This window comes from Poecilia formosa, unplaced genomic scaffold (genome assembly GCF_000485575.1).
Source record: "Poecilia formosa unplaced genomic scaffold, Poecilia_formosa-5.1.2 Scaffold123, whole genome shotgun sequence".
In the NCBI taxonomy this organism is placed as follows: Eukaryota; Metazoa; Chordata; class Actinopteri; order Cyprinodontiformes; family Poeciliidae; genus Poecilia; species Poecilia formosa.
The window spans coordinates 322,416-349,804 of record NW_006800062.1 but is presented as its reverse complement, the minus strand read 5'-3'; the positions used below and the strand labels follow the sequence as shown (position 1 = coordinate 349,804).

The 27,389-nt window shown below is 39.1% G+C and overlaps 1 protein-coding gene across 3 annotated transcripts in view; it reads right to left on the bottom strand.

Annotated features, from left to right (window-relative positions):
• The window catches only part of rps6ka1 (ribosomal protein S6 kinase a, polypeptide 1), a 52,620-nt gene that overhangs the window by 10,527 nt on the left and 14,704 nt on the right, over window positions 1-27,389 (bottom strand). The window contains exons 1-2 of one of the 3 annotated variants that reach the window (XM_007561105.2): window positions 5,309-5,436; window positions 4,534-4,587 (exon numbers count right to left, since the gene is read on the bottom strand). The exons of 1 other annotated variant lie outside the window; for it this stretch is intronic. In XM_007561105.2, the coding sequence (XP_007561167.1) occupies window positions 4,534-4,587; window positions 5,309-5,350 (96 nt within the window). In that variant the 5' untranslated portion in view covers window positions 5,351-5,436. Of the gene's footprint in view, window positions 1-791; window positions 1,279-4,533; window positions 4,588-5,308; window positions 5,437-27,389 lie in introns of those variants that run through there. One more of the 3 variants, XM_007561103.2, reaches the window with a different exon arrangement.

Genomic DNA, 27,389 nt, shown 5'->3' with positions numbered 1-27,389 from the left:
TGCATTAACTGCATAGTGCATAGTCAAAGTTTTTTTTTCTTTCCTGAAAAAGACCATTTTTATGTTTAAATTTATCTTTGTCTTTATATTAATGTAAAGTTTGAATCTTTTGAGACACTTGATTTTTCATTGTCAGAATCACCAAAACTAACGGAAATAAACCTTTAAAATGCATCACTGTGTGTGGGTGTGTGTGTGTGTGTAGGTGTGTGTGCGTGCGTGTGTGTAAGGAGTCTATAAAATAGATTTGAATTGCATTGCTAACATTTTCATGATATCGTCATTTGTTAAATACAACTATAGGCTTTGAACACAAGATTAAAAAACAAGCCTAATTATTGCCTGCAAATGGAAGTGGAGCGTTAATATTAATACTGGTTAGTAATTAGTGGAAGAATTTCCTGTTGAAATGAACAAAGTAATTAACAGGGTTACACCTGGCATGACTTTATGAAGATCACATGAAGCTTTCTGGCTAAATTAGGAACAGCTTTAAAAAGATTAAAACTTTTTATATAATTTTCAATTATCTCAAGTATAAAAAGACAAATCAATACCCTTTTCAGGTTAACCAATCAATTATCAAGCATGTATTTAAGATGAAAACATCTGACAGCTAGCGACCACTGCAGCCTGGAAATGTATTTGACAACAGGAAACCAGAATGGGTTGAACACCAAGGCGTTTCACCTCGTTTCTGATCTGATAACAGCAAACACGTATGCAACTCTGCAAAAACACTAAATCCAATTTCTCCAAATGAAAACTTTACGAAGAGGTCATGACTTTACCGTCCACTCGTTCCTGGGTTCAGGTGGGAGGTCAGTGGCAGCGCTGCCGCCTGCTGCAGCTGTGGATCTGCAGCTGCTGCAGTGAGCAGGGCTGCCGGTCAGGGACTTGTTCTTTCTGAACGGGTAAAGGGACAGCATGCGGCTCAGCTTGAACTTTCTCTTCTCCTTTTCCATCTCAGCATTTTCTAAGCTGTTGTGTAATCCTTCATTCATCCATAACACAAAAAGCACTGCACCAACTCACACAGCCCATCTCAAACTTCTCAGAGGACAAGCACACTTCAAACTCCTGTGTGTAGTCATGTCAGGGGTTACACTGCGGGCTGCAGGTAAAAAAACAAAAAAAAAGCACTCTCCCCGCCTTCAGCCTTTATCTACTTTCCTGTAGCAGGGGTGTCCTGCTATGATGTTTAAAAATGCTTCTTCTTCTTTTTCTCTCCCATCATATCTCCTGTTGTGCCTCTCTGTCTGATTAGCGTTGTGTTCTCACAACTGAAGTGAAAGGCAACTAAACAGAGCAGGAAGGAAGAAGCCTGCAGTTATTCTCACAGTCCTGCACCCAACTTGTGGAACGCAAACATCTGTGTCAGAGAGAGAGAGAGAGCGAAAAATGCACGAGGTGTAGATCTCACCACAAAGACAATGATAGAGGCGAAAAATGACAGAAGTACAAATACTAAAAAAAGTAAGCGAAATGTCTGCAAATCAGATGGGCTAAATTTAATTTGAAATGTTTATTGATGACTTCCTATTTAAAAGGTGCATTTTTGTCCTTCCCCACAATTCAACACAGCAGAAGTAGGAGGCGGCAGACAGAGGGTGATGTGAGCTCATAGTCTGCCTCCATTTCTGCACAGCCAGTCACTTAAAAACAGGTTTTATCAAACATGAAGTCTTCTTACACTCCCGCTCCTCCCTAACCTGCTTTCTTCATTGCTTCTAATATAGATGCATCTCAGTTAATTAGAAATTTAATTTGTTTCATTAATTGAATGAGAGAAAAAAAAAACTTATTATGTAGATTTACTACACTGACATATTTTAACTGTTAATTTCTGTTTATGATGATTACAGCAGTGGGTAATAACTAATTGCATTTACTGTTTCACTTACTTGAGTGACATTTTGAAAGAAACCTTTAGTATTTTTTATAACACTATACTTTTTACTTTTCTTGAGTAAAATTATAATGACGTATTGCTACTCTGACTTGAGTAACAAGAAGTCTGTACTCTACACACAGTGACAAACTTTATAAAATGAAGAAAAAACATGTGAATCAAAAATGCACCATCTACAGACGTAGGCATACATAAAGCCTGGTTAAATGTTCACTTTTGCTTTTAATTGTTGCAAAAAGGAAACAGTAACTTTTTCTAACTAACTCATTGGCCTTGATCTGGGTAATTATCTATAAACATAATTCAGAAAACATTTAGATTGTTTTTCAGTTACACTGAACACTACTGGTTAGATTTGAGGTATGGTGTGAACTACGTTTTGATTAAGGTTTACTTATATATTGAATAGAATTTTTTATTTCTTTTTAGGTTACATGTTTTTGTCATATAGAAAACATGAGACAGTACTACTTTTTTCTTCAAATACTTCTTTCAAGGCCAAAAGGCAACAATCGACCATATCTGCTGTTTATTTGAATGCTGACAAAGTGAACAGAATGTCATTTCAATATTTTAATGTGAAAAGATTTTTTTGTTGTTGTTGAATGTCAAACAATAGAACACAGCAGGTCCACCAGAGCCACAAACATTGGCTGAGAAACCAAAATATGAACCATTTAACAAGGTTTACACAAGCTTTGCTGCTCTGATGCTAGGTGTAACATGTTTGAGCAGCAGCTCAACAGGAAGGCTCAACAGGAAGGCCAGCTCTGTGCCGTTATCACCCCTCGACCCAACGCAGGTGGTGGATGACATCAGTGTTGGACAAAGTGTCCTACTCCATGCATGAAACTCTGAGCTCCTTCAGTGACAGACTGCTGCATCCTCAGTGAACAAAGGAGCGTTAAAGGAGATCCTTCCTCAAACAACCATCACTCTTCCCAAACTATGTTTACATCCCTGCTGGCATTTGTGGTTTTTACTCATTTTAAATAATATTTCTGCTGGTATTGCACATTTCTGTTCACACAGTTTTTAATTTTCATATATTGTAAACAGAAATCAGGGCCTGCTGATATATGTACTAAATATATATGTATACTTATATTTTAGTACAAGAGACGCTCTTAACTGATAAGGTATCATTTTGCATATTACTGCACCCATGTGGTGTGGAGGTGATCAACCTGTGGTTCTGTTGAGGTGTTCAAGAAGCCCAGGTTGCCTGCATCGTTCAGTTTCTGCATTGTTGGTTCTGGCTCAGTCATGCACAGTGACACCATTATAGCAGGTACTGGTCACTTCTCCTCATTGGATCTCAAGCATATGCATGAATAAAGCATTCTGAACAGTTTCTTTATCAATAACCTTCTCCAGGCTATGTGACAGCATAAACCATAATATGACATTTCTACCTTAATTCTATAATGATACAGTTTTCGAAGAAACAAATTTTCTGTAAGCCGTTTCATCAAAACGAACAGCAAAACACTGGAGATATATCAATATACGGTGTAATAATTTCATAGAATAAACCTCTAAAACTTAATCACTCAATAAACTTTTTAATAAGTTAACTTTTCCTGAATTTCCATTTCTTTTCTATTCTATATTCTTTTCATTTTCAATGCATGTTTTTTTTTTTAAACCTTTTAACCAGTAAACTTCCGATCAAATGTTCTGACTTTCCCATAACCACTGAGCTTTTAGGAAAAATGTTTAAAGAGGCACCATTTCTTGTATTTTGTTTTAGTTCTTTTTGTAAACCATTCCTGACATTTGGCCCATTTTTCCCCCCACAGACTTTAGGTACCGACACCATAGGACCAAAGACTAGAACTACACCCTCAGTGGGTATAAATAAATTTAAACTTAACATTTTGGGCAAAACCTTTATGCGGAATAGTTTTTGAAAGATCAAAGCCTCTTTTAGCAGATAATAAAAAAATAAAAAAAATTTAAAGGCACGTGAAGCCTTTGTTTACAGAGCGAGCCGAGGTCGTGGCAGCTGGACCCACCGGTGGGTCCGTCGGGTTCTAGGGGTTAAATATAGGTAGACGGCATCAAATAGCAATATAGGTTAAAATATACCTGTGTTTCAGTCAGAGTGCATGTCTGACCATCCAGCTAAAGAACACGACAGTGGTGAATCATGAAGGGTTTAAGAAGAAGCTCAGTAGCAACATGTCTCTTTGTGGACTTGAACAACAAACGGGACTTAAATCAAAAAAGAAAACTTGGTTTCAATTAGAGCGTCTTTTGAGGTGCAAAAGAAAGAAAATTACAACACATTCAATCTCTGAGGGTCTCTGAGAAATGATGATTGGTGGAAGGATGTCCAATTTAGATTGTGAATAGCAAAAACTAGTTAACTGAATAAAGTTGAAGCCAGACACAGATGATGCAGAGAATGAGTCAACATTTCTCTGACTGGTCAGTTCCAGAGTTAGGCTCTCCGCAATGCAGCGTATGCAGTAAAAACTTCAAGTATGTTTTTATTATTTCTGATTAGTGGATTAAACATCCTGAGGGCAAAGGAGTAAACGAGGTGTGTGAAGTGGATGAAAAGCTGCAGAAAGGCTGCAGTGAGGTAAGAGCTGTGTTTGGACATGAGAGCTTACCTGATGTCTAATATTGGCAAACTCCCTCTCTATCCAGGTGATCTGAGACTCGTTCTATAGGAAGTGATTTAACGCAGCGGTTAGCAGCAGTTACAGGAAACATCACAACGGAGGCTTCCTCCTCATTTACAGACACACTAATGAAAAATGACAGAATTTTGCACAAACACACAGTGGCACTGGGGTGGAAGGAGGTGGTGGAGGGCATGAGGGCTGCAAGATCAGCAACAGGAAACTTCTCTTCCCTCCCTGTTCTCACTTCCTCTTTTCTTGAACCAATCTCACTTCCTTCCTGCTTGGTACCTCCAACATGCTAGAGCTCAGCTTCCCGGTACAGGGGCAGAGATCAGTCAACATGTCGGACCGACCACGTTAACAGCTAGATCGTGACAGGGGTCTAAAACCAGGTTCCTGTGCGGTTTCATGGACTTTAGTCTGACGGTGTAGACAGCAGAGTTGGTGTGTTTCCGAATTATCAGAAACTCCTGAACTAAGGCTGAAAGGAGGGAAGTCTCGGTTCGTCTTTTTTCTAATTAAAGAAGCAGATTATCATCTCATTCACATCTGAGGAGATGGAAACCCTCACAAGCAACCACAGACAGACCCCCCACCTCCGCTCCTCCTAAAAATATCACACCACACACACAGCTGCCTGAAGCTTTGGGCAACCACACACACAAGCTCACACACGCACAAGCTCACACACACACACTTCTCATCAGATGAAGGCTATTATCCTGTCCACTTGGAAAGAAAAAAAAAAGTGACCACTTGCCTCTTGGGTGTGAGGTTTGGTGCGAAATATGAACCTCCACATGTCTGGGTCCTGATGTGTCCATGTCACAGATGCTGTCACTAGTGACAGTAACGCTCGACTATCTTACACATACACAGCCTTTGTGTCAGTTAGCTAACCTCTTCTGTATGCAATACCACATGAGATAAAATCGTCACGCTCACTAAAATGGGAAGTTATAACAGCGGATAAGAGCAGCAGACTGATTTGTTGGGGCCGGTGAGGGAGGAACAGCATTAAGTATTTTCTTTTGAATTTGCTTTTTTTTTTAGGACTAATGAAGCATAGACAAAGATCGACAAGTAGCGAATTTCTCAGAAAATGCATTTTAAACAATACAAGTTCACAGAAATGATGAAAAAGAAGAACATTATCTAGGTCAGACTAATTCTACGGAAACTGATCATTCTGTTCGAGTTTCCTTCCTTTTCATCTCCATTCCATCTTGACTAACATCAACAGATTAAGTTATTTGGTTCTAAGGCAATAGAATAATCTTTTGCCCTCATCATTTGCCACAGTTACTCATGGAGTCCCACAGGGTTTGGTGCTTAGACCATTTCATTTTAGCTTGCAAATAGTCTTTTTTTTTTTTACCCCTTAAGGAAATTCAGTTCAAAAGGTTGATTCATATGCTGATGACACACAGCTGTGTGTCTGATGCAAATAATTCCTTTACCTCTAGTCTACATAACTGCAATTAGTCATCATCCAGATGTACCAAAAGCTCCTTGAGTTATCTTCAACTCATTCGATGCCATATTTCTCTAATGTTGGAATACACTGAACTTTACTGGTTCCCAGTACAATTTAAGATTGAACTCATCATGCGTCCTCCATCTTCCTGAAAAAGCATGGTGCAGGGCTACTTGTGGTTCTTCGAGTTTCAAAGTGGGTTTAGCGGCAGAGCCCTTTGCTTTCAGGTCCCTTTATGGTTTTACTTACACCCTGCTTCAAATGCAGAGTTAAGACACACTTTCAATGCTTAAAGTTAGAATAAAATACTTTCTTTACTAAAGCTTGAGAGTAAAATTGCATTATTATTGCTGTAGGATTCAGTACTTTCAAGTCTAACCCTATAAATCACTTTATGTTTAAAAGTTTTTGTTTGCACTTTGTTTCTATTGTATTTTTTTTTTTTTTAAACTGTTTCAGCTTTAATATATGGCTTCTGGGCTTAAACTTAAACAGGAAACTTTGATGTTTTGTTAACTTTTCCTTGTGTAATACTCAATCTAAATGCTTGTAAGAAAAGAACAGAGATAAATATTGATTAATACATTTTAGTAATCAGCCAGTTGACTGACGGAAGGTATTAAAATGCGAGTGACAGACGTGGTGCAATGCTCTCTGTGCAACACAAGGGGCCAGTGCAGGTTTGCAGCCAATCCAGCGGGCAGTGCAGCAAAACAGGATCTGAGCATGCCAAGTAGGGGCATGCTCACATTGCAAACTCATGTCTCATCCCAATCCCAGAATTGCCTTTGACATCAGCAAAGAGAAAGTGGGATATAAAGTATGACAGATTGGAAGTAGGTGGGTGATTATGCAGGCCAGAGTGCCAAACCAATGACCTGTCACAACGGAAAAGGTCAGGCAGGGATATGGCCTTGAGCAACATCTTCAAAAAACTTCAACAACTTGATTAAATCAACTCATTTTGATTGTAAAGTGCAGAAAAGGAAGTCAGACAAATACAAAAATAGGTCTGAGAGCAGCTCTGTCTGAAAATCACAAGACAATGATAGAATATGCGCCTCTCCAAGAAGCTGCTCCTCCTTCCTGGAAAAAAACAGGAGCACCTGCAGCCTTTCAAATACATGACAGCTCTGACTGCTCCAACAGAGACACGCCTGCTGGGAAAAAGATGGCGTGAAGGAAGCGTGTCTGCAGGACAGGACACAGAAGTTTAGACATCCAACCCAGACAGCCATGGTTCAGTCTCATTACTGTGAAAACAAATCTCTCTCACCACTCTTTGTAAAAGGAAACACACACACACACACACACACACACACACACACACACACATAAGCATAACACAGAGAGAAGGTGGTTAAAATGCTTAGAGTAAAACTGAGACAACTGAACATACTGCAGGCGCTATGAACTATTCCAAGATCATAACATTTTCCTTTTTATATTCATGCAATTAGTCTTTAGAAGCTGCAATTAATATTTTTAACAGTTTACAAATCAAGGTTTTTGTGATCTTATAGAAAAAAAATCATCAAAACAGAATAAAGCAGCTATCAGAAGAGTTATTTAATGATGATTAAATTACCCATAAACCATCTTGTCAGTTTAGTTTTATAACATTGTGTTGAGGAAAAAAATGTGACACTTTACTTAGCATCTTTATATCAGGACAAAATAGAATGATTTAGCCTCATCGATTTTTTTTTTTCCATTCAATCGTGTCCAACAGCTGCGCTGATTCAGGGAAAATTACAGCTGCCAGTTTACTTTAGGTAACCAGTCTAACAGTGTTACTGGGAATGGGGCCAAGATACAAAACTCTCAGCAGTGCTGAACTAGATGTACAGTTAACTTTCATCATTGATGCTGGTGTTACTTTGAAGTAATATTGAGTGTTTAAAAAGCACTAAGTAACAAAATGAAACTCTTGAAGGTGATTTTATATTCATCCATTCAGGAAGAGCAGCAGCTCTACTCAGAGCTTCTCACCCTGAGAGAACAGACACACTGCAGTTTATGAGGACCGACACAGATAATGAAGGAAATGCATTTCGCTTCTCACTGCTCACTCAAATTTAAATATTGTTTTAAGAGAAATCATGGTCTCTCTACCGCAGTTTAAAATTTCTTTGCTTTGTCACGTAGGACGATATTGCAATAGATTATAGTTTATTTAGCCAAAAACTAGTGAATTGCACCGAGTCATAGCAGATGGGTGTATAACAAAGATATGCTGGAACTTTCTGTGTTAATTGCAACAGATATAATCTACAGTTGGAAAAACAACAATATCAAACCAAATGTTTACTCTTTTCTAATCTAGAACAAACTTCCAGAAAACTGCAAAAGAGTCGAAACAGAGTTCTTTTCAATCAAGGCTAAAAACTCACCTGTTTAGAGCTGATTTTGGTTCATAATAACCGGAGCATTGATCAATATATTTGATGGTTATTACTCTTGATGACTAATGGTAGAATTTGACTAAATGTAATGTCAGTTTCATGATGTGTTACTTTATTGTGTTTTTACAGTGAATTGCTTTGTTGTTGAAATGTGATGAACAAATAAAAGTTTCATGTGGCAATATTGCACACATGAATATCCCAATGATGGAAATTCAATCTGTTATGCAGCTAAAAAAATATTTAGACAACTGATAGCCTTTAAGACCTCAGAGTATGTCCACAGAGTAAAAATACAACATATAGCCAAAAATCTTCAGAGCCAAAACTATCCAATAATCCACATCTTCAGCTGAAGAACAGATATATTTTATACTTTGACTGAATTATCAGATGTCTGATAATTAGAAGTTACAATCCTGCAACCATTTATGTTCTCTGTATTGTGTATGCAGAAATTAACTGCAGTTTGAAGTAGGTACTCACTTGCACAAGAAGTTGCTTTTATTAGGAAGCTGTGTGCTGCTTGGTACAGTCATAATGTCGATGCATATAAAAAAACACTCACAGCGTAAGCACTGTTAAAGTGAACACTCCACTGTCACTTTCACATAATGCATGAGGACATGCAAATAGCCTGTCAGCTACAACTTACTTTCCTGATATAAACCTGTTCTTATGTCACTTCCTAAACTGGAGTCAATCCATAACTCCACAGAAATCCTTCAGGGTTTCTAATCGCAGTTAATCAGGGAGTCTCTGGAACCGTTTTGTCTGAAGGAGCATTAAACATCACAGTCCACTAATTACCACACAATCTTCATATAAACGACTAACCTTTAATTTAAATATTTGCATTCACTAATATTTTGAAGTATTTGTGACTATGAGGTTCCCTGAAAAAAATATTCAGTATTTAATAAAGAACTACAACTCCACAGCATGCCTATGCAAACATAATTACATAGGAATTTCTGGAAACAGGTTTGCGTTTTTGTTCCTTTGTGTCAAAGTAGGAAAGTCCCGACATGCCCACATAGAAGATCCCAAATCTGTCAGGTGGGAGACAGGAGTGTCTCCTGTTTCATCCTGTTTTCTTTACACAGATGGTTGAACAGAGTGACCAGAAACAGCTTCACAGGAGAGGATTATTTATATACAGGAGCATCTTAATAAAATTGAATATCATCAGAAAATGTATTTATTTCAGTTTCCCAAGTGAAAAAAATAAAACTCAATCGATTACACATATTAATTCATTAATTTATGCAAATAGTTTTCAAACTGAAATCAGTCAAACATTTAGATAATATCCTGATTTACTGAGGTGCACATCTTCATGCTTTTATATTAGTTAACAACAAACTTTCCTTTCGTTTTGCAGAAACGTTTTGTGATTTGTCATGTTTTACCTTCCCCCTGCTTTAGTTGTCCTGCTCTTGCTTCACCCCCAGGCAGCACCTGTTCTCTCAGCACAGACTGACCAGGCCGACACACAAACACAAAGATGTTTCAGGGGGAAGCTGGCAGGACTGTGGAGCCAGATGGGCTTTCACCTGGTCCCCATGTAATCCTCAAACATGTCAAGCTTCGACACTTTAATTCCAGTTACAAGAAACTCGCAGAATAAAATATATACATGGAGAAAACCAAAGTCCTGTTTCAGGATGACAGATTACCTAAAGGCTCGCAAAGAGCACAGAGGCCTAATCCGCAGCTCTTAACCTGATTATCCCGTCTTTACCAGTGTGCCTGCTGTTATCCAACAGAAACAGAGAAGACAAGAGTGCTGCTGCTGTTACAGCCTTCAGGAAACTTACAAAACTTAGCAAATCAAAATGCATGTTTAAAAAATCCCAAATCTGGATGATTTTTTTATTTAACGGACTGCATATCGTGGATGCCATTGCATTTGGCCATTCTTTAGCAGACGGTGCCATCTGTCACATCTTCTCCCACAGCAAAACACAAAAATAAACGCATATAAGCAACTAGAAAAGCAATGAACCCCAAAAAGTGGTGCAGCTGAGTGACAGTCACCGTCTCATCAGTCATAACTAATCACATGAACAAGAGGTAGGTAGATGGTCAGGAAGTGTCCCAGAGGAGGCACGGGATTGGCAGGGAAATCCTGTGGTGGCATCTGCATTATTAACAGAAGCAGCAAGGATGGCAGTAAGAAGACAGGCAGCTCAGCCAGCTGACAAGGGTCCTGATGGCCTTGGATGAAATAAAATGAACAGAAATGCCAGGAAGAAGCATAAAACAGCAGACATAAAGAGAGCATGCTGCTAATACAAGCAATGAGGTCACCAGGTGTTAAAGCAAAGCTGGATGATTGCAGAGGCAGCTCATCGTTCTCTGCAGGTACACTGTGAGCACAATTATTATAAAACTTTTTTTAGGGATTCATTTTATTCTGAAACGACTACAGTGCTCTAAATTTAATCCAAAATATTTACAAACATCAAACCTGAATATTTGAAGAAGCGAAAGTGACTCAATGACGTGAACATTCTCTCAGGACACACAGCTAACAGTGTGTGAAAAACACAATTTTCTTATCGGACTTTCATGCGTTTAAGTAAAAATATTCTACAACATTTACAATAAACTTTTCTAAACTTTCAAGCATTTCTTTAGTCTCTCATTGTGCTGTGTAAATATCTACACACTGTTTGGAAGATATTTTTCAATCTGTTCAGTTTTCTTCATTTTCCATTAAGACTTCTGAACCATTATGTCACAGTATTTGTTGCAGAACTACATGGTGCTGCATGTCTTGGTGAACATATCTAAATTCATTCAGAGACATTTCTGCACCGTTAGATAATCCGATCTCTGCTACGAAACTACAAAAACGGCCGACCTCAAGAAGGGGCGGGGTGAAACGCCTCAGCTGCATTTAAAGAGACAGCACCAAAACAAGCTGCTCTTAGATTAACTTCAGAACAAGGGCAAAAGAAGAAAACAAAAAATTTAGACCAAACTATTGTAGTTCCACCTAATATGGACTACAATTGAATGATTTAAATGTGAAGAGTTAGGATCAAAAAGTATGATGTGTTCACTTTAAAGCTTAGTATGACATGAACAAAGTTCAACTGGTGACACTTTAAGGAAATGCAGTATGGCGTTCCTCAGGAGACAGATTTATTTTGGAATATGAAGTGTCTTGAATAAAATCACTTCCTGTACTGCAAATGGCGATGCAGTCATGGCAACTGGGGCCAAAGGTTTCATACCCTTGGGTGTGACACTCAAAACTGCTGAGAAACAGAAAACGAGCAAACAGGGAGCAACACAACAGGAACCTGAACTGACGACAACCTATAAACAAAGAAATACGAATTTAAAAAAAAAAAAGTAAGACGTGACAGAGTAAAACATCATGATCCGCATTACTGAGATCTATGAATGATGAGCTGAAATGGTTAGAGCATTTCCTTCAATCAAACTTAAGAGGGAAAACTGTGACGCTATGGCAACTGCGCTCTCTCTCCGTCTCCCGTCTGCCAGCTTCCTCTTTACAAGGCAGGAGGTGATACACGAGACAAGGCCGTACACACAGAGGGAACCTTTTTCACTCGCTGCTTCCAGGTAACATGCGCCAGCCTCCGTTTTCACAAATAGAGTGCTCATGTATCACCTCACTCTTCTCCAGTGTGGAGTAAAACGCCATACCTTCTTCACGTCATGCAGCAGAACAGAGCTTTCCATATGTGTACAGAAGCTAATATATTATGATGGCCTTTATTAGGCTGGTGGGAGGTGCTGATATCAGAGACACTCTTATCTATAATACAAAGCACACAGACAGGCCAGGCGATTAATCATCCTGGCAAAGAGAACCCGAGTGTCGGTGCATTTCTAACCAGACGGATCTATGAATGAAAAGCCGTCGTAAAGTTGATCCGTAAGGATCAACAAGAATCCTGATGGAGGGAGTCTGCCTATAAGAGTTACTGTAAATCTCTGTGATCCAGGAAGCGCGAGTCAGAACAAGGGCATAGAGACGCCGACTGTACAGTAACCATGACGACCAGGGCAATAGCAGCCATGAATGGACAGAAGGAGGAGATTAAGAGGATAGATGGGAGGATATATCTCACAACTGAGGGGCGTCCGGGTCAAGTCGCGTAGTTTTTAATCCGATACAGGGAAAAAAAAAAACAGAAACAGGTTTAAATCAATGCACACATTATTATGATACACATATCACTCAGAGGTTGAGAATTTATATTAATTTAACACTGGCTTATTTGTCAGATGTGTGTGACTTTTGTATTTATCTCTGAATGTTACATTTACATCTCAATACAGTAAAATATAACACAAGCGCAAGATTTTTTGTAATTTTATTTAATTAGTAAAACTTATTTTGTAGATTCTGAAGTCACATTCAAATAATTTCAGAAATACTCATAAAAAAGATTTATAATACGGAAATCTTACCCTTCTGAAAACCTATGTATATATACACTCAGTTCTTGTTTGTTCACCTTTTTCTTCCACTCAACATTCCATTACTGTGCTTGGATACGACGCTGAACATTTTGTGGCTTCCCCCCTGATTTCTCCTCTAATCAGATAAACCAGAGAAAGGTCAGAGCATCAAAAACATGTCTACCTGTGACATTCAGCAGAACATAGCAAACTAGGTGAATTGTGACATTTTCTTTGTGTGTTGAGGCTTTTGCGATTGGTGGGAGTTGTAAATAACGTATTTCAACAATTTATGCTTAAAATGAAATGGCAACAGGAGGAGAGCCAAAAGGCCACAGAGCCTGAGACAGCAGCACCTTAAATCAGACTCAGCTGCCACATCCGTTAAAAATGAAATGGTTTTCCATCACCTGTTAATGGGGAAGCAGCTGAATAATTTGTTTGCATTCATTTAATGCTGCTAAAAAATAAATTACGACCACAAAACCTTTCAATATTCAAAGAAATCATAATTGGTGTTTTCATTATATTCAAAGGGAAAATAAAATAATAAAAATGGATGTGATGCCTGCACTTCTAAAATCAGGAAACGAGTACCATATATGGAAGACGCTGTGCTATCTGGATCCACAGTGAGCGAGACAAAAACATTTATGAAATGAATGGTATTATACTGAACAGAAGTAGTTTCAGCAACAAAGGACAAGAATGTCAACAGCACTTTGATACAAACGTCATCAATGCGGGGAGTGTGGAGGAGCTCTGAGGTACAAGTGAAGGACGGAGAAATGTTTTGTGATAAAACATTTTAAATTGTTTTATCACAATTGAAAATGAAGCACAAACGTCTCAAATTCTTAGTCTTACTTTTGCAGTTTCTTGCACAAATGTAATCTTCTGAAATGATCCAGAAAGCTTTAGATTGGAAGACAACATGTCCGTTTTACAGCATCCTGTGGAAGCTGCGCAGCAGATCAGATTTCTGGCCCATTGGCAAGTAAAGGGAGCAGTTATACTGTGTACAAAAAGATCTGAAGATTTAGAGCTCCCGTTTATCAAAGAGGCAGGCTGGGTAATTGGACTATAAACCACATCTCCCAGGCCCTGTGTGTGTGTATGTAAGAGTGTGTGTCCATCAGCAATCTAAAACTCCTAAGCTGCCACTGCCATTAAAGCTGGCTTTACAGAGGACAAGCTTAAAACACAGATACTTTGTATAGAAATATGAATTCTGGTTTACTTTCATTGAGCTCTGCAGCACATTTAAAAACACACGTCCCTCCAGGGTCTGCAGGGGCAATCGTAACTGGGCTGTGGCGCTGCAAAGAAGAGAGCCATTTTAATTTGTACTACACCCTTCTGGAGAGCCTCAATTAACCTGCTGCATAAACACAACTCTGACTCAGCCGATAAGACCCGATTCACGGTGCGTAGCTGCAGGTGTGTGAGCCGCCGTAATAGATTTCTCCCGTTGCTCTTGAAAGATTACGTTGAGAGCTTGTACGCGTGCAAGTCCAATGTCCGACTTGCGTAATGAATTCGATTTTCCATTGAGAACTTTTGTTAACCGGACTGAAGTTCATACATAATTGATGACCTTCAAATATTCACAAGAAGCTACCGATTCTCAGCGCCGTTCAGTCAGACGTCCTCGTGTCAGACATCTTTTTCTGTGAGACTATAAAAGACCTTGTTGAAAATAAGATGGAAGAATCAAACAAAAAGAGCTTTTGGAGGTGGCCTTGCTTGAGTGAATAACTTTTTTATAAAAGTGAGCGAAGTTTGGCTCAAAAACTTGGAAATAACATCAGCAAGAACAGTTTAATCGTCAAGGACACCTGCTCAGCAAAGTGTTAAATACCCCATGCTTATCTGGACTGTAAGACATAATGATGAATAAGGCTTTAGAGGAGAGTGCTGATGAAAGATAGGGTGTGAGGCAGAAAGAGGGCATCTTCAAGCCTCAGTGGCTTTTATCATTAGGTGTGTGTCTGTGTATGTTCATGTGTGCATCATCAGAGTTCCCTGTCTGTCATCGTCCAGCAAGCTCCTCCAAGTCCACTTATAAAGCAGTAACTGGGAGGTCTGGTTGTTAATTGTCTGCCTGCTGGAGTAATAATCGAATGAGCCAGACCATGCAGTATTTGAAACTGACGCATTCAATCCCATTACTGCACGTAATGTAAGCAGATTGAGTGACAAACAGGGAGAGATTAACGCTAAAACAGATCAAGAAGAGAGGAAAGAGACGGAGCAAACGTGCAGTCATAAAAACGCTGCTCAAAATCTCAGTCAAAAATCTATGAATAAGCCATAAAATCTAAGGAAAATAAACGATATATAAGAAAAAGCCTTCTCCAACTAGATGAAGAGCTTAGCACATAAACATACAGTGAGTGTAAAAGTATTTATACAAGCTGATTCTGTCACATTATTATAACCATACACACTTCAGTGTTTTTTTATTGAATTTTTTCCAAATTGACATACATACATTAACATAACAGATCAGATTCCCACCCATCCCGCACCAAATCGGTACATCAGAAAACACTTAGACAGTCAAGACAATATGATAAATACACCACAAATTGATTCAAAATCATTCCATAAGCATACAAAAAAAAAAGATGGTTACACACGCTGCTAAACAATGTCATTAACAGTCTTTCATTGAAGAAATTTTAATATTTTCTCAAACACACCGACTCTATCTTCATTGCAATATCTCAGTCTTTCCAGATGCAGAGTATTTGCTAGTTCCCCCAACCACAGAACAAATGTGGGCACAGAGTCCTTCTTCCAAAATCTCAAAATCAACCTTTTAGCAATCACCGTACCAAACAAAACAGCCATTTTCTCATGTTTAGTGGCTGGTCACATATCACTGGAGACCCCGATGATGGCAATAAGTGGTTCTGGGTCCCGTTATTTTCCAAAGGCCGTCGAAAAAAACTGAAACATTTTCTTCCAAAATGACTAAAGCTGAACACATGACCAGGAGTGTGTCAAGTTACCAATAGCAACCTGACAACGATTACAAATTGGAGACACGCTTGTAAAGAAAGTGCTCAGTTTCTCCCTCGAATAATGGAGTCTATGTATCGTTTTTAACTGTATGAGATTGTGTCTGGCATTGACTGAACAGTCTTGTATACTTTTCAAACACTCCTCCCATACTTCCTCAGATAGCTGCTGCTCTAACTCACCCTCCCATGCTTTCTTTATCCTGGTTGTGTCTACAGGTGTGCCATTAAAGATCTTATAAAAGTATGACACTGCCCCTTGATTGATAGGATCAAATGTATTTATTTCCTCCAGGGTTTCATGTTTCTTTAAAGTTCCAAAATCCACTACATTTTTCCTAACATAGTCCCGAACCTGCAGATAACGGAAAAAAAACTTGATGGGAGAAGATTATACTCGGAACATAACTGTGCAAAAGATGCAAAAGTTCCACTAATATATAGGTCACCTATCACACCAATGCCCTTTACTCTCCACATCCGAAAGACAGCGTCGTTGAGACCTGGTGCAAAGGAGTGATTTTCACAGATAGGAGTATCAAAATAAACCTCTGGAGCTTTTATAAATTTTTGTATCCGTTTCCAAATTCTGATAGTGTTGCCTATGATAAAATTATTAGTATAGAGCGTTTTACTGACTTTAACAGGACTGTTGAGGAGGGCTGTCAGGGACGACTTACAACAATGCAGGCATTCAAAGTTAACCAGGTAAGACAGGACCAATCAGATGAGAGTGGGCCCTTCCTCCACCAGGCCAGGATGGATAAATGGTAAGCCCAGTAATATTGCTTGAAATCTGGTAAGGAGAACCCACCCGCCATTTCTGGTTTACATAAGTGTTTTTTGGAGATTCTGACATTTTTATATCCCCAAATAAAGGGAATAATAATAGAATCTAATTGTCTGAAGTAGGATACACCTATAAAACATGGGACAGATTGAAATAAATGAAGATATTGCGGTAACACCACCATTTTAATGGCGTTGATCCTGCCAGCCATGGATAGTGGGAGAGTCCTCCAGAAATCAATATTCTGCTTAAATTGTAGAATTTTCCTCTGCCAGTTCAGTCGTAAGAGATGTTCTGATGTTCTGGTTTTTGGTTACCATCACGCCCAAATATGTGAAGGAATCATAAGCTATCTTAAATGGTGTGGACCTCAAATATACCAGATCAGCCTCTGTAGTAAGCGGCATTAGTTCACTTTTGTCCCAATTAATAGAAAAACTAGAGAAGCTGCCGAAATTGTTGATCATCGTCAAGAAAGAAGACAACGATTTCTGTGGGTTGGAGACATATAAAAGTATATCGTCAGCATACAGCGAAATATGATGCTTACGATTAAACATCTCGATAGGTGATATTGGGGGGTTTTGCCTAATGCTGGCGGCCAGAGGTTCAATAATGACTGAGAAGAGAAATGGGGAGGGGGGGGCAGCCCTGACGTGTACCACGATGGATAGCAAAAGGGCAGGAAATATTCTGATTAGTAATCACAGAAGCAGTTGGGTGTGAATAAATTATTTTGATCCATTTTGTAAACAAAGGTCCAAAACCAAACTTTACCTCTTTTTAGAGGACTATTTATCCCGCGGACAGTCCCAGACTGCCAGTCCTCGATCTCCCGGCTCAGGAATGTATCGGCTTCCACTGGAGAGTTGAACGTAGCAGTGTTATTATTCACAGTAACCAGGAACTGCGCAGGGTATCGGAATCCATAACGAATGCCCTTGGACCTGCATTGCTCCCTGATGGTTTGGTACGCCTGGCGTTTCTTCATTACGGCCGAGGTGAAGATGAACACCGACGTCGTACTGCAGAGGACCCTTCTCCCTCGCCAACCGTAGCACCCGCTCCTTCTCTTGACAATAATGCAGCCTGACAATGATGGCTCTCGCCTTCCCGTCTTTAGCCTGCGTCAGGCTCCGGTGTGCCCGATCCACCTCCATTGGCCGATCAAAGTTGTCTTCTCCAAGCAGTTTAGGCAGCAGTTTGCAGAAAAAGTCCGTCGGTCTACCATTCTCCGCTTTCTCTTGTATGCCCACAATACGGATATTCTGCCTCCAAATCCTCCAGCTTAGCTTGCTGCTGAGAGCATTGCNAAAGGGCAGGAAATATTCTGATTAGTAATCACAGAAGCAGTTGGGTGTGAATAAATTATTTTGATCCATTTTGTAAACAAAGGTCCAAAACCAAATTTTTTGAGAACATACATCATATAAGGCCATTCTACTTGATCAAATGCACGTTGTGCATCTAGGGAAATAACAATGGACTCATCTGAATGGTTTGAATATATTGAAAAGACGACGCAGATTAAAAAACATATGCCTACCTGGCATAAAGCCAGTCTGATCCGGGTGGATGATTAAACCTTGTATTTCTTGAATCTATTGGCTAGAATTTTTCCAAGGATTTTCGTTTCTAGAGGTAACAATGAAATTGGGCGATGGGATGAAACGGCCAGGTTTAGGAATGAGCGAAATATTGGCTCTGTTTAAAGTGGGAGGCAGTCTTGACACTTGTTTGAGTGGTTTAACATACGCAAAAGTAGAAGCGATAATTTGGGACTGAATATTTTGAAGAACTCAACACTAAGGCCGTCAGGACCAGGCGCTTTGTTGTTGGGAAGGGTCAAGATGACATATTCAATTTCCTGTAAAGTTATACTGGCTTCCAGTGCTTCAATCAAATCTGACGGTAGTTTTGGCAAATTCAAATTTTCAAAAAATCTATCCATATTTCCAAAGTCTAGTTTTCCCTTTGACTGATAAACACTAGTATGGAAGTCTGCAAAGCGGTCGCTGATTTTATCCGGATCTGTGAGTAAGGTCCCATCTTCAAGCTTAATACGATGTTTGGCTCTAGAGGCCTGTGATTGTTTAAGCTGACGGGCTAATAGCTTATGGCGTTTATCACCTAACTCAAAGTATCTTTGCTTGACTTGTACCAGTAATTTAGAAATGTTTCTGGACATAATAGAATTGTATTCATATCATAGAGCTGTTATTTTATTCAATTTATCCGGGCACTGCTTTATTTTATACGAATTATCTAAGCTGGTCAACAGGCTATCTATTTCATCCAACTTCATCTTGGACTCTTTACCTTTTGCTGCCTCGAACAAAATTATACATACCCAGTCCGGCACTACATTAAAAAGGTCTTGAAAAAAGATGGGATCGTCAAAATTAGGCCCGTATTTATTAGTGTCACTGGTGCAGCATTTAGCAGCCCACTTAAAATCAAGTATCTTCCCCTTTGATTTGAAATTGTCCGCTTATGAATGAACGATATGTTTTTTAATCAAAATTGTAACCCCTCTAGATTTTGTGCTGAAATTTGACTGGTATACATGGGAGGCCCATGAGGAGCTAAGAACTTTAGCAGCTGTTTCTTAATATGTGTTTCCTGGAGAAAACAAATATCAGCCTTCAATGAATGCAGGTGTGCATAAACTTTACCTCTTTTTAGAGGACTATTTATCCCGGACAGTCCCAGACTGCCAGTCCTCGATCTCCCGGCTCAGGAATGTATCGGCTTCCACTGGAGAGTCGAACGTAGCAGTGTTATTATTCACAGTAACCAGGAACTGCGCAGGGTATCGGAATCCATAACGAATGCCCTTGGACCTGCATTGCTCCCTGATGGCTTGGTACGCCTGGCGTTTCTTCATTACGGCTGAGGTGAACAGTGGCGCAACTACACATTATTTAGGTGGATGCGAAAACATAAATCTTTCTTATTACCTTTGGGCTTCGTCATCTTGTTCATAATACGATGGCACACTACAAATATGCTAAGCAGAAGTTTAAATATTATTTAGGGTGAAATAAAGGTGAAGTTACACGTCTACTCCATATTGAGACCTAGGCCACGCCCCCACACTTCAGTGTTTTTACTGGACTTTTCGTAATAAGCCAACATAACGTACACCCTAATTGTAGAGCAGAACAATTACATGATTTTTTAATATTTATTACAAATATAATCTAAAAGGAGGATGATTGTTTACAGAACAGGCAACTTCCAAAAAGCTCCATAGCGTCTAACATTAGTGATTAAATTTTAAAACATCAGAGCCTCCAGGGACCAAACATTTCTCAACAGCTTAAGGACCTTCTGAATAAAGCAAAGCGCAGAACAAGAGTCCGGTTTTTACCAAAACATGGTCGTCTACTTAACCTGACAGGCCTGTGGTAGCTCCAGAGGAGCTTCAGATGTCCAGAACCATTTTTCTACTTTACATTTATGCACTACTTTGTCTTGGTCCATCAATTAAACACATTTGAGTTTGTAACACGACAAAACTGTAGCTTGATAACAGGAAGATAAACTCTGCCATCTTTCGTCATTTGTTTCACAGGGACAGAAATAAATAATAGATGAGACTTTTTTGGGCCACATGCTGACAAAAACAATGATGGGTAATATCAATGTGTCACTGACATTATTACAAATCTGAGGCTGAAAACCAGAATCAGCCGCCACACATCATATTTCAAGCTGTATTGTCATTTGTGGAGCTTCCACACAGTTAAATGTCATCCGCTGCAGCAACGTTTCAGAAAGTGTGGTCCACTTTCTGAAGCGTAATGTGTTCCAGATAAACATTAGCACCAGATAATGAACATCACTCTGCAGTGTGCAAAAAGAAAAACCTGAGGCACATTTTTCCCCCTTTGACATTTTACGTCTTTATCAGATTTGCTACGATTACAAGGCAAAACTCATGCACAGTACATCTGCTGTGCACATCAACATTTTTAACCATTTTTAGCTCAGCTAAGCAAACAAAATACTAAAAAGAATAGAATATATTTACAAGCTGCTTTAAATAAATATATGACCAGCTAATTTCTCACTCCATATTCCAGCTTCCACCTGCTTCTCTTTAAATCATAAAAAGTCAGTTGTTTTGAACCAACCAGTCTCGCTTTTCATCCAAACCGTCTTCCTGAAGCTTATCAGACGAACAGCTTCAGCGTCACGCTGTGAGACGAGCTTTCAGGATGTGGCTCAGTATCAGCACTGCTGCTTCAGAGGCGGCCATCTTTAAACCACTCATCTTTGAAGGTGATGCTGGAGCACAGCGTCGTTAACTAGATGTTCTGATATCAGATTATGCAACACATAACCACAGTTAATTATCATCTCTGTGCTTTTCTATAAGACAATATGAAAGTTCCTAACACATTGGTGGTGCCTCTTATAATTATTCTGTGAGAATAGATTAGATGTTTAAAGCTTAATATTTTATCTTCCTAGTGTGGTAACAGTAGGAAGGAACAGCAGCAAGAATGCAGAAAATAATGAAAAAGAAACCCTATGATTGTTAAAACATGTTAGAAATTTCTCATAATTCTGGCATGCAAAGATATTTTTGTTGATCTTAAAAGACCTAAAAGACGAAAACTTTAGCCTGATCTGAAGTCAGATGGACAGGATGTAGAGCCCACAATTATCTAAACCTCAGGCAGATTTAGCTCCAACATGTTTCTTCTGACTAAGATTTGGAGTTTCCCAGCCAGACTTGAATCTGACAGTGTCTGTGCAGCTAAAGATTAGGGTGATGGCAAGGAGAGCCTCCCAACCTCCAAAGACTTGGAGCTCATCACCAAGGCTCAGCTGTCTAAAGATCAACTGAAACATGCAAAAAAAATAAATGTTTAATTGTTGTAATGCCAATGTTCAATATGATATTACCTCTGATTATTTGAGTTTATGAATAATTGCTTTTTTAAAAAATGGGGTAAATTAAAATGATTTTAAATCATTTTTGTCATATTTACTGATTATTTTCCCAACACTTCTGTCCATAACTGTGAGAACAAGAATAAGCAAAGAATTGGTGTCTTTTAAAATAACTGATTATCTGACATCCAACTATTTTATTTAATGTTTTGTTGGCATTATTCTGACAGATGTAGTTTATGACCCATTTATCTGAACTTAACAGAACTACAGGGACACACAGCCTGGCGGAACAATCACATAATCATGTTCATCTGTCTGAGTCAGATATGAACTGGAAAGCAACTCTGCAACACATCAAGCAGGACAGAGGATGAGCAGTCTGATCAGCAAACAATAAAAAGAAATAATCATTCTTCAGAGGCACACTCAGCACACCGACTGATTTATCTAGGCCATGTGCGTGTTAGTGCGTAGCCGGAGGCGGCCTTTCCCTTAGGTGTCCAACCACAAACTGGGGACCAAGAACATCCAAACCACTGTCTGCTGTAAAGGCAGACGTGTCTCCAGGTCAAAGCTACACAAAAAACTAAAAAGTCCTACTCCACTATAGTCAGGGTGTGAATTTCTGCTTGCATGTTGTGTACAAGCAGAGTTACCACTCAGCAGAAACCACGGTGCTGACTCAAACTCGCTTCTTTTGGAAGGAGTTTGCATTCACACAAAAAAAAAAACAAAAAAAAAAACTCACTGCTTAGGATGATGATGTTTAGGAACTGAAAATAAACAAATCAGAACAGCTGCTGCATTTCAGGTTTTATTTAGCAACAGGGATAACAGACTAAGGTTTTATTTAAATGCATGCAAATGTTCAGAGTTCAGGATGTCAGAGCAGCAGGAGAAAAACAAACTACATTTACATGCGTGTGCTCCGACTAGACAAGAGGTTTTAACATCCTAGAGAGCTACAGTCAGTTTTAGATGGCTCTGCTCACTCCTGACCCCTCCCTCTGAAGCTGCAGTGGAATGTGAAGTGTTAAGCTCGACGGCGCTCCAAGGCGTGTGCAAACCTTGTTAATACAGGCCTCCGCTCACTGGGGATCATGGCCAAGAAGATGCCGACATAATGCATTACTCCTCTGGCAAGAACCTCTGCTCTTTTCTGCATTTCTAGGATGGTTGGCTTTGTTATCTAGAAAATGTTTAACTCTTTCCAGCTTTAAAAAAGGTTGGAGGACGGCGTGAAGACCAGGAAGCAGCTCTACAGCCTTCATCATCATCATCATCAGTCCTTCTATATTGTAGTTGCTTAACCTTTATTGAGCTCAGGAGGGCCAGTGGAGCATGCGTGCCCTTTTCCAGTAATATCCTGCTGCACAGTCATCCACATATTCATACTGGCACGCTACAGGTGTCGTGTGAAAACGTGTTCCTTAATTCTCGATTGCAAATTGTGCAGCTGGAGGGGAATTTGTTGCTCAAGTTTAGAAAAAAAACTTTAAATCAGGATAAATGTGGGGATAAATTGTGCTGCTTACAACTAATATAAGCAACATTTTCCATGTAAAGTTGTTCAAAGTCAGCCGTGCTTATGTAACCAAATCCAAGTCACGGCCTGCATGTGCAAAGAGATCCAGGAATTTAGTCAAAACTTGGCAAACAAGAGCACAGAAACAGATGGTCGAGGAATGAAATTTAAGACAAAATATTTTAGAAATATGTTTGACAAGATTAAATAGTTTTCACCATTAAAAGCGTCATCGCCCAATTCACACCCGTAACTAACATTTTAAGCACCAGCTGGATCTGGAAATATGAGATATGGCAAAAAAGGAAAGTATGTTAATATCTCAGTAAAGCCTGTAACATTCTGATAGAAAACAGTATTTTATCAATATTTGTCTTTCACTGAGTGATGAATTGCATAAATTCTGTCTGCAACTTTTGCTGCAACATTTTCTCATGTAAGCAGAGTCTCCCCCGGAGAAACAGTGGAAACTTTTTCAGCTTTTACATCTTAAACCAAAGGCTACCAGGATATTTATACGCCTCGTCAGCTCCATGGCTAAAATAGCTACAGAAAAATACAAATTAATTCAGCACTGATTTGAAGTTTTCTATGCTTTCAAAATCATTAGGAGTAGATGAGTTGAATATTTTACCATTTTTAGGAGGTAATATCCTGAAATAGTTTAATAATGCAATTAGGGATGAAAAGACCAGAATGTTGTCACACAATAATGATTCTTATTGATTAGAAGTCACTTCTGAAAACTGATCTCTTTGTTCGGAGCTGATGTGTCATTTCTGGTGATCCGAGAAGGAAACAGGGAATTTTACAGGCTGATTTAAATTTGGATTCTTTAACCCCATTCATCTTGATTCCTCGTCTGCCTTGACCGATGGTAAACATCCCACTGATTGCAGGAGCATTTTGGCTTCCCAGTGCAATCCATTGTATGTTAATCATACACCAGCTGAAGCCACAGCTTAGGGTTCATCTAATTAAAGGTGCAGCTGCAAACAGCACAACATGTAGGTATGACTGGGCACATCCAGGCTTTGGAAGGATGCCCGAGCTAAAAAAGGACACATGCTATGTGTGATTACCAAAACAGACAAAAAAAAAGGAAGAAATGGAACTAAAACACAACTTCAAAAATACCTGAATAGATACCCAAACTACTAACAAACTGACTATTCTAAGAGTTGGCACATAAACGTATATACAATCATTTAATGATCTGTATAGGAGCGGAAACTGTTAATTTATGACTAAGATGTAGGCGGTGCTGAAATCATTACCAGCTGCAGAGAAGGAACTGCTGACAGGGTTAAAGGTCAGTTTGAGTACGGAGAGAAAATCTGTTAGTCAATAAGTTTGGTCTGAGTTTGATTCAAAGAATTAGCTTTCAGGATGGATCCTACATGCTCTAAACTACGGCAACAAGAAATATAACCAACCAACACAGCTGTTCAGTAATGCTAGCTGTGCTAATAGCTAAAATAAGCAGGTTTAAAGTGTAAATTCTGTAATAATTGTGTAACCTTTTGAAAACGCAAGCTAAAATCCTTTTTCTTTATACAGGAAGGTTTGAAAAATGTTTTCAATGCTGCTGTATCGTCTTTTCTTAAAGAGAAATGAAAAATAGCTAAAATTGACATCAGTGGGTTAAAGAGGGGGGATCAGAAATTGCTCACAAAACTAAAAAACTGTATCTCCATTTCAATCATAAATCATCTGGTAGCTGAAAAAATGTAGTTGATGTAAAAATATAGCATGCTTCAGGAAATGCCTGACTCCAAACCACATGATTATTGCACAACTGTTGGGTTTGCGTAGCCAGTTTAGCCCATTAAGGCTGGTTAAAGAATAGCAGTTTGCATTTTTGAGGTCACCTCGGATTTGAGAGGGTTAAGTTGGTAGAATGCATCTCGTAAAAGATGAAAAATGCAAACAGTCCCTGCAGGGAACCATGTAAAAAGAGGCTGATATAGGAAATGAACTGAGCGTAAAAAAGGAGGACTTTGGGGCCTTTTTCCCTCCATCTGTGTGTCCATGCAGAGAACCTTTCAGTAAATTTACCTGAGTGAAAGACATCAGGGCAGCAGCACTGCAGTGATCCTGGAAAGAATAACGCTCCAACAACAGAAAACGGTGTAGACAGCTGGGGAAGCTCTTTAAGGCAGCTGACAACATTTTACATTTTGAAATGTCAGTTTTCTTGTAATCATTTCCCCATTTGGTCTTAGAGTTTCTCTAAACTGAGCCAAGAAGGGTGATAACAACTAATTGATGGATTAAAAGGGTCCTGGAGAGCTTGGCTATACAGAACTATGCAAACATGTAAGAAGTTTCTTAAAAAGGCTTATTTAAGCAAATAAATTAAAGATTCTAAGTTTTCAATGTATCCATTCCTGAAGGCTTTGCATCCATCAGCTTTTTTTTTCTTCTTTTATTTGCAGCATAGCAGCACTCCCTACGTTGCAGTTCTGGATGAGTAGTTTTAAAGTTAAAGAGCTGCTAAAAAAAACTACAAGAAGAGAGATTTAATATCAATGTAGAAAATACATGGTGATACATTACATTAACAAAAGGAGAACAAAATCACAGAACTGACAAAGAAACAGAAGGTATTGTGTTTTATTAACCGTGTGTGTGTGAGTGTATGAGCATAGATGGTGAGATGAATGACATCATCAGTACTGACTGCAGGCTGATCATCTTTTATATGCATTACAAACTGTCTGTGGTACGTTACACAGACGACTGCAAATCCCAGAATGCACCAGAGCAGAAAGCACATTCTGTGCTCAAACTTCAGCAGCTCAAACTCTTTCTCTCTCTCGCTACTTTGTTTTGCACATTCAGTCCAAAACCGAAACTCAGTGGAGGGAATGCAGGTGCCTTCCTTCATGGGAACGCCTTGTGATCCGCATGAATGAGCTGCAGAACGTCGACCAGAATGTCTGGCATTCCCGGCTCGAACTGTTGCCACTGTGACCCGGTCTTCGATAAGATGGATAGATCTATGACTGTCAGATCAGATGACTGAACATGTTTTAAGTCAAGGGTGTTCGGAGCATGACCCAGGGGACGTTTGCGGCCCTCAAAGTGATTTTGTGCAAACCTTGACCATAACTAAGTAAATAAAAATTGCACAAAATTGGTTTTCCAGCTTAAAGTTTTTTGCTAAAAGAAATAATCAGCTAAACTCGGCTTAATAAAGCTAGATGTTTTACAAAGAACGAGCGACCAACATGCCGTTCTCACTGAGAATCCAAAAAATCCAAAGACAGAAGAAAACACTTAGCATTTAGGATGTTGTCTATATTTATGTTTTCTACAGAAATCAGACTTCTTTAGTTTATTAAAATATTGCGTTTTGTCTATTGTAGGAAAAATGTTTGCAAAAACATAAATACAAATATCATTTTTAATTCAAATAGAAAGAAATATGAACATTTTGTGGCTTTTAATTGCTTTCATTAAGAGCGTTTTGGGCCATGTGGGGAAATGTTTGAACACGGCTGTTTTAAGCAGTTCATCCAGGCTTTAAATTTAAATTACAAAAGTCTGAGATAGGTTTAAAATGTATTAGGTTTTTATTTTCTGCAACTGGAACATTTTCCAGTTGCTACCTAAACATTATGGAATCCAAAACAAACAAATTTCATAGACAAAATTATTACAACTGTAACAATACACTTGTTGTAAATTTATTAGTAGCAATAAACAGTGTGGGACGTAAACCAGGAGCCAATTATACCAAGGCGCTCGGACATTCTGTACCAGAGCATACACTAGACGTTCATACTGGTGCTGTAACTGCAAAACAAACACAATAACTGCAGAACGAACCTTTGCCCACTGCCTCAAACAGGTCTGTGTTGCATCATGAAGGGCAACTTCTTTATAACACGTTTGAATGTTTTATGATTCCACTTGAATTAAAGCTCTGCATTAAACAAGTCTACCTCTGTATTATATGAAGATGTGCAGTGTGAGATTTCTGAAACAAGAGGGTCATAAAAAGGCCACGTAAATCAAGTGCAGGGCCAGAACTGTGGAAGTAAAGACAGCAGTTGCCATGCCTACAACATGCATGTGAAAAACAGAGTCTTGCATTTACATAAGCTACAAGGCTGCACGGCTTGCACCTTCCCATTTCCTGATATACCAGTCCAGAGAGCAGTCTATAGTAACCTGAGGTTACAAAGCTGCTCTGCAAACTGCAGTACCAACCCACACATCGCCTCTGTAGCTAAAGATATTATTTAACTGAAGCACT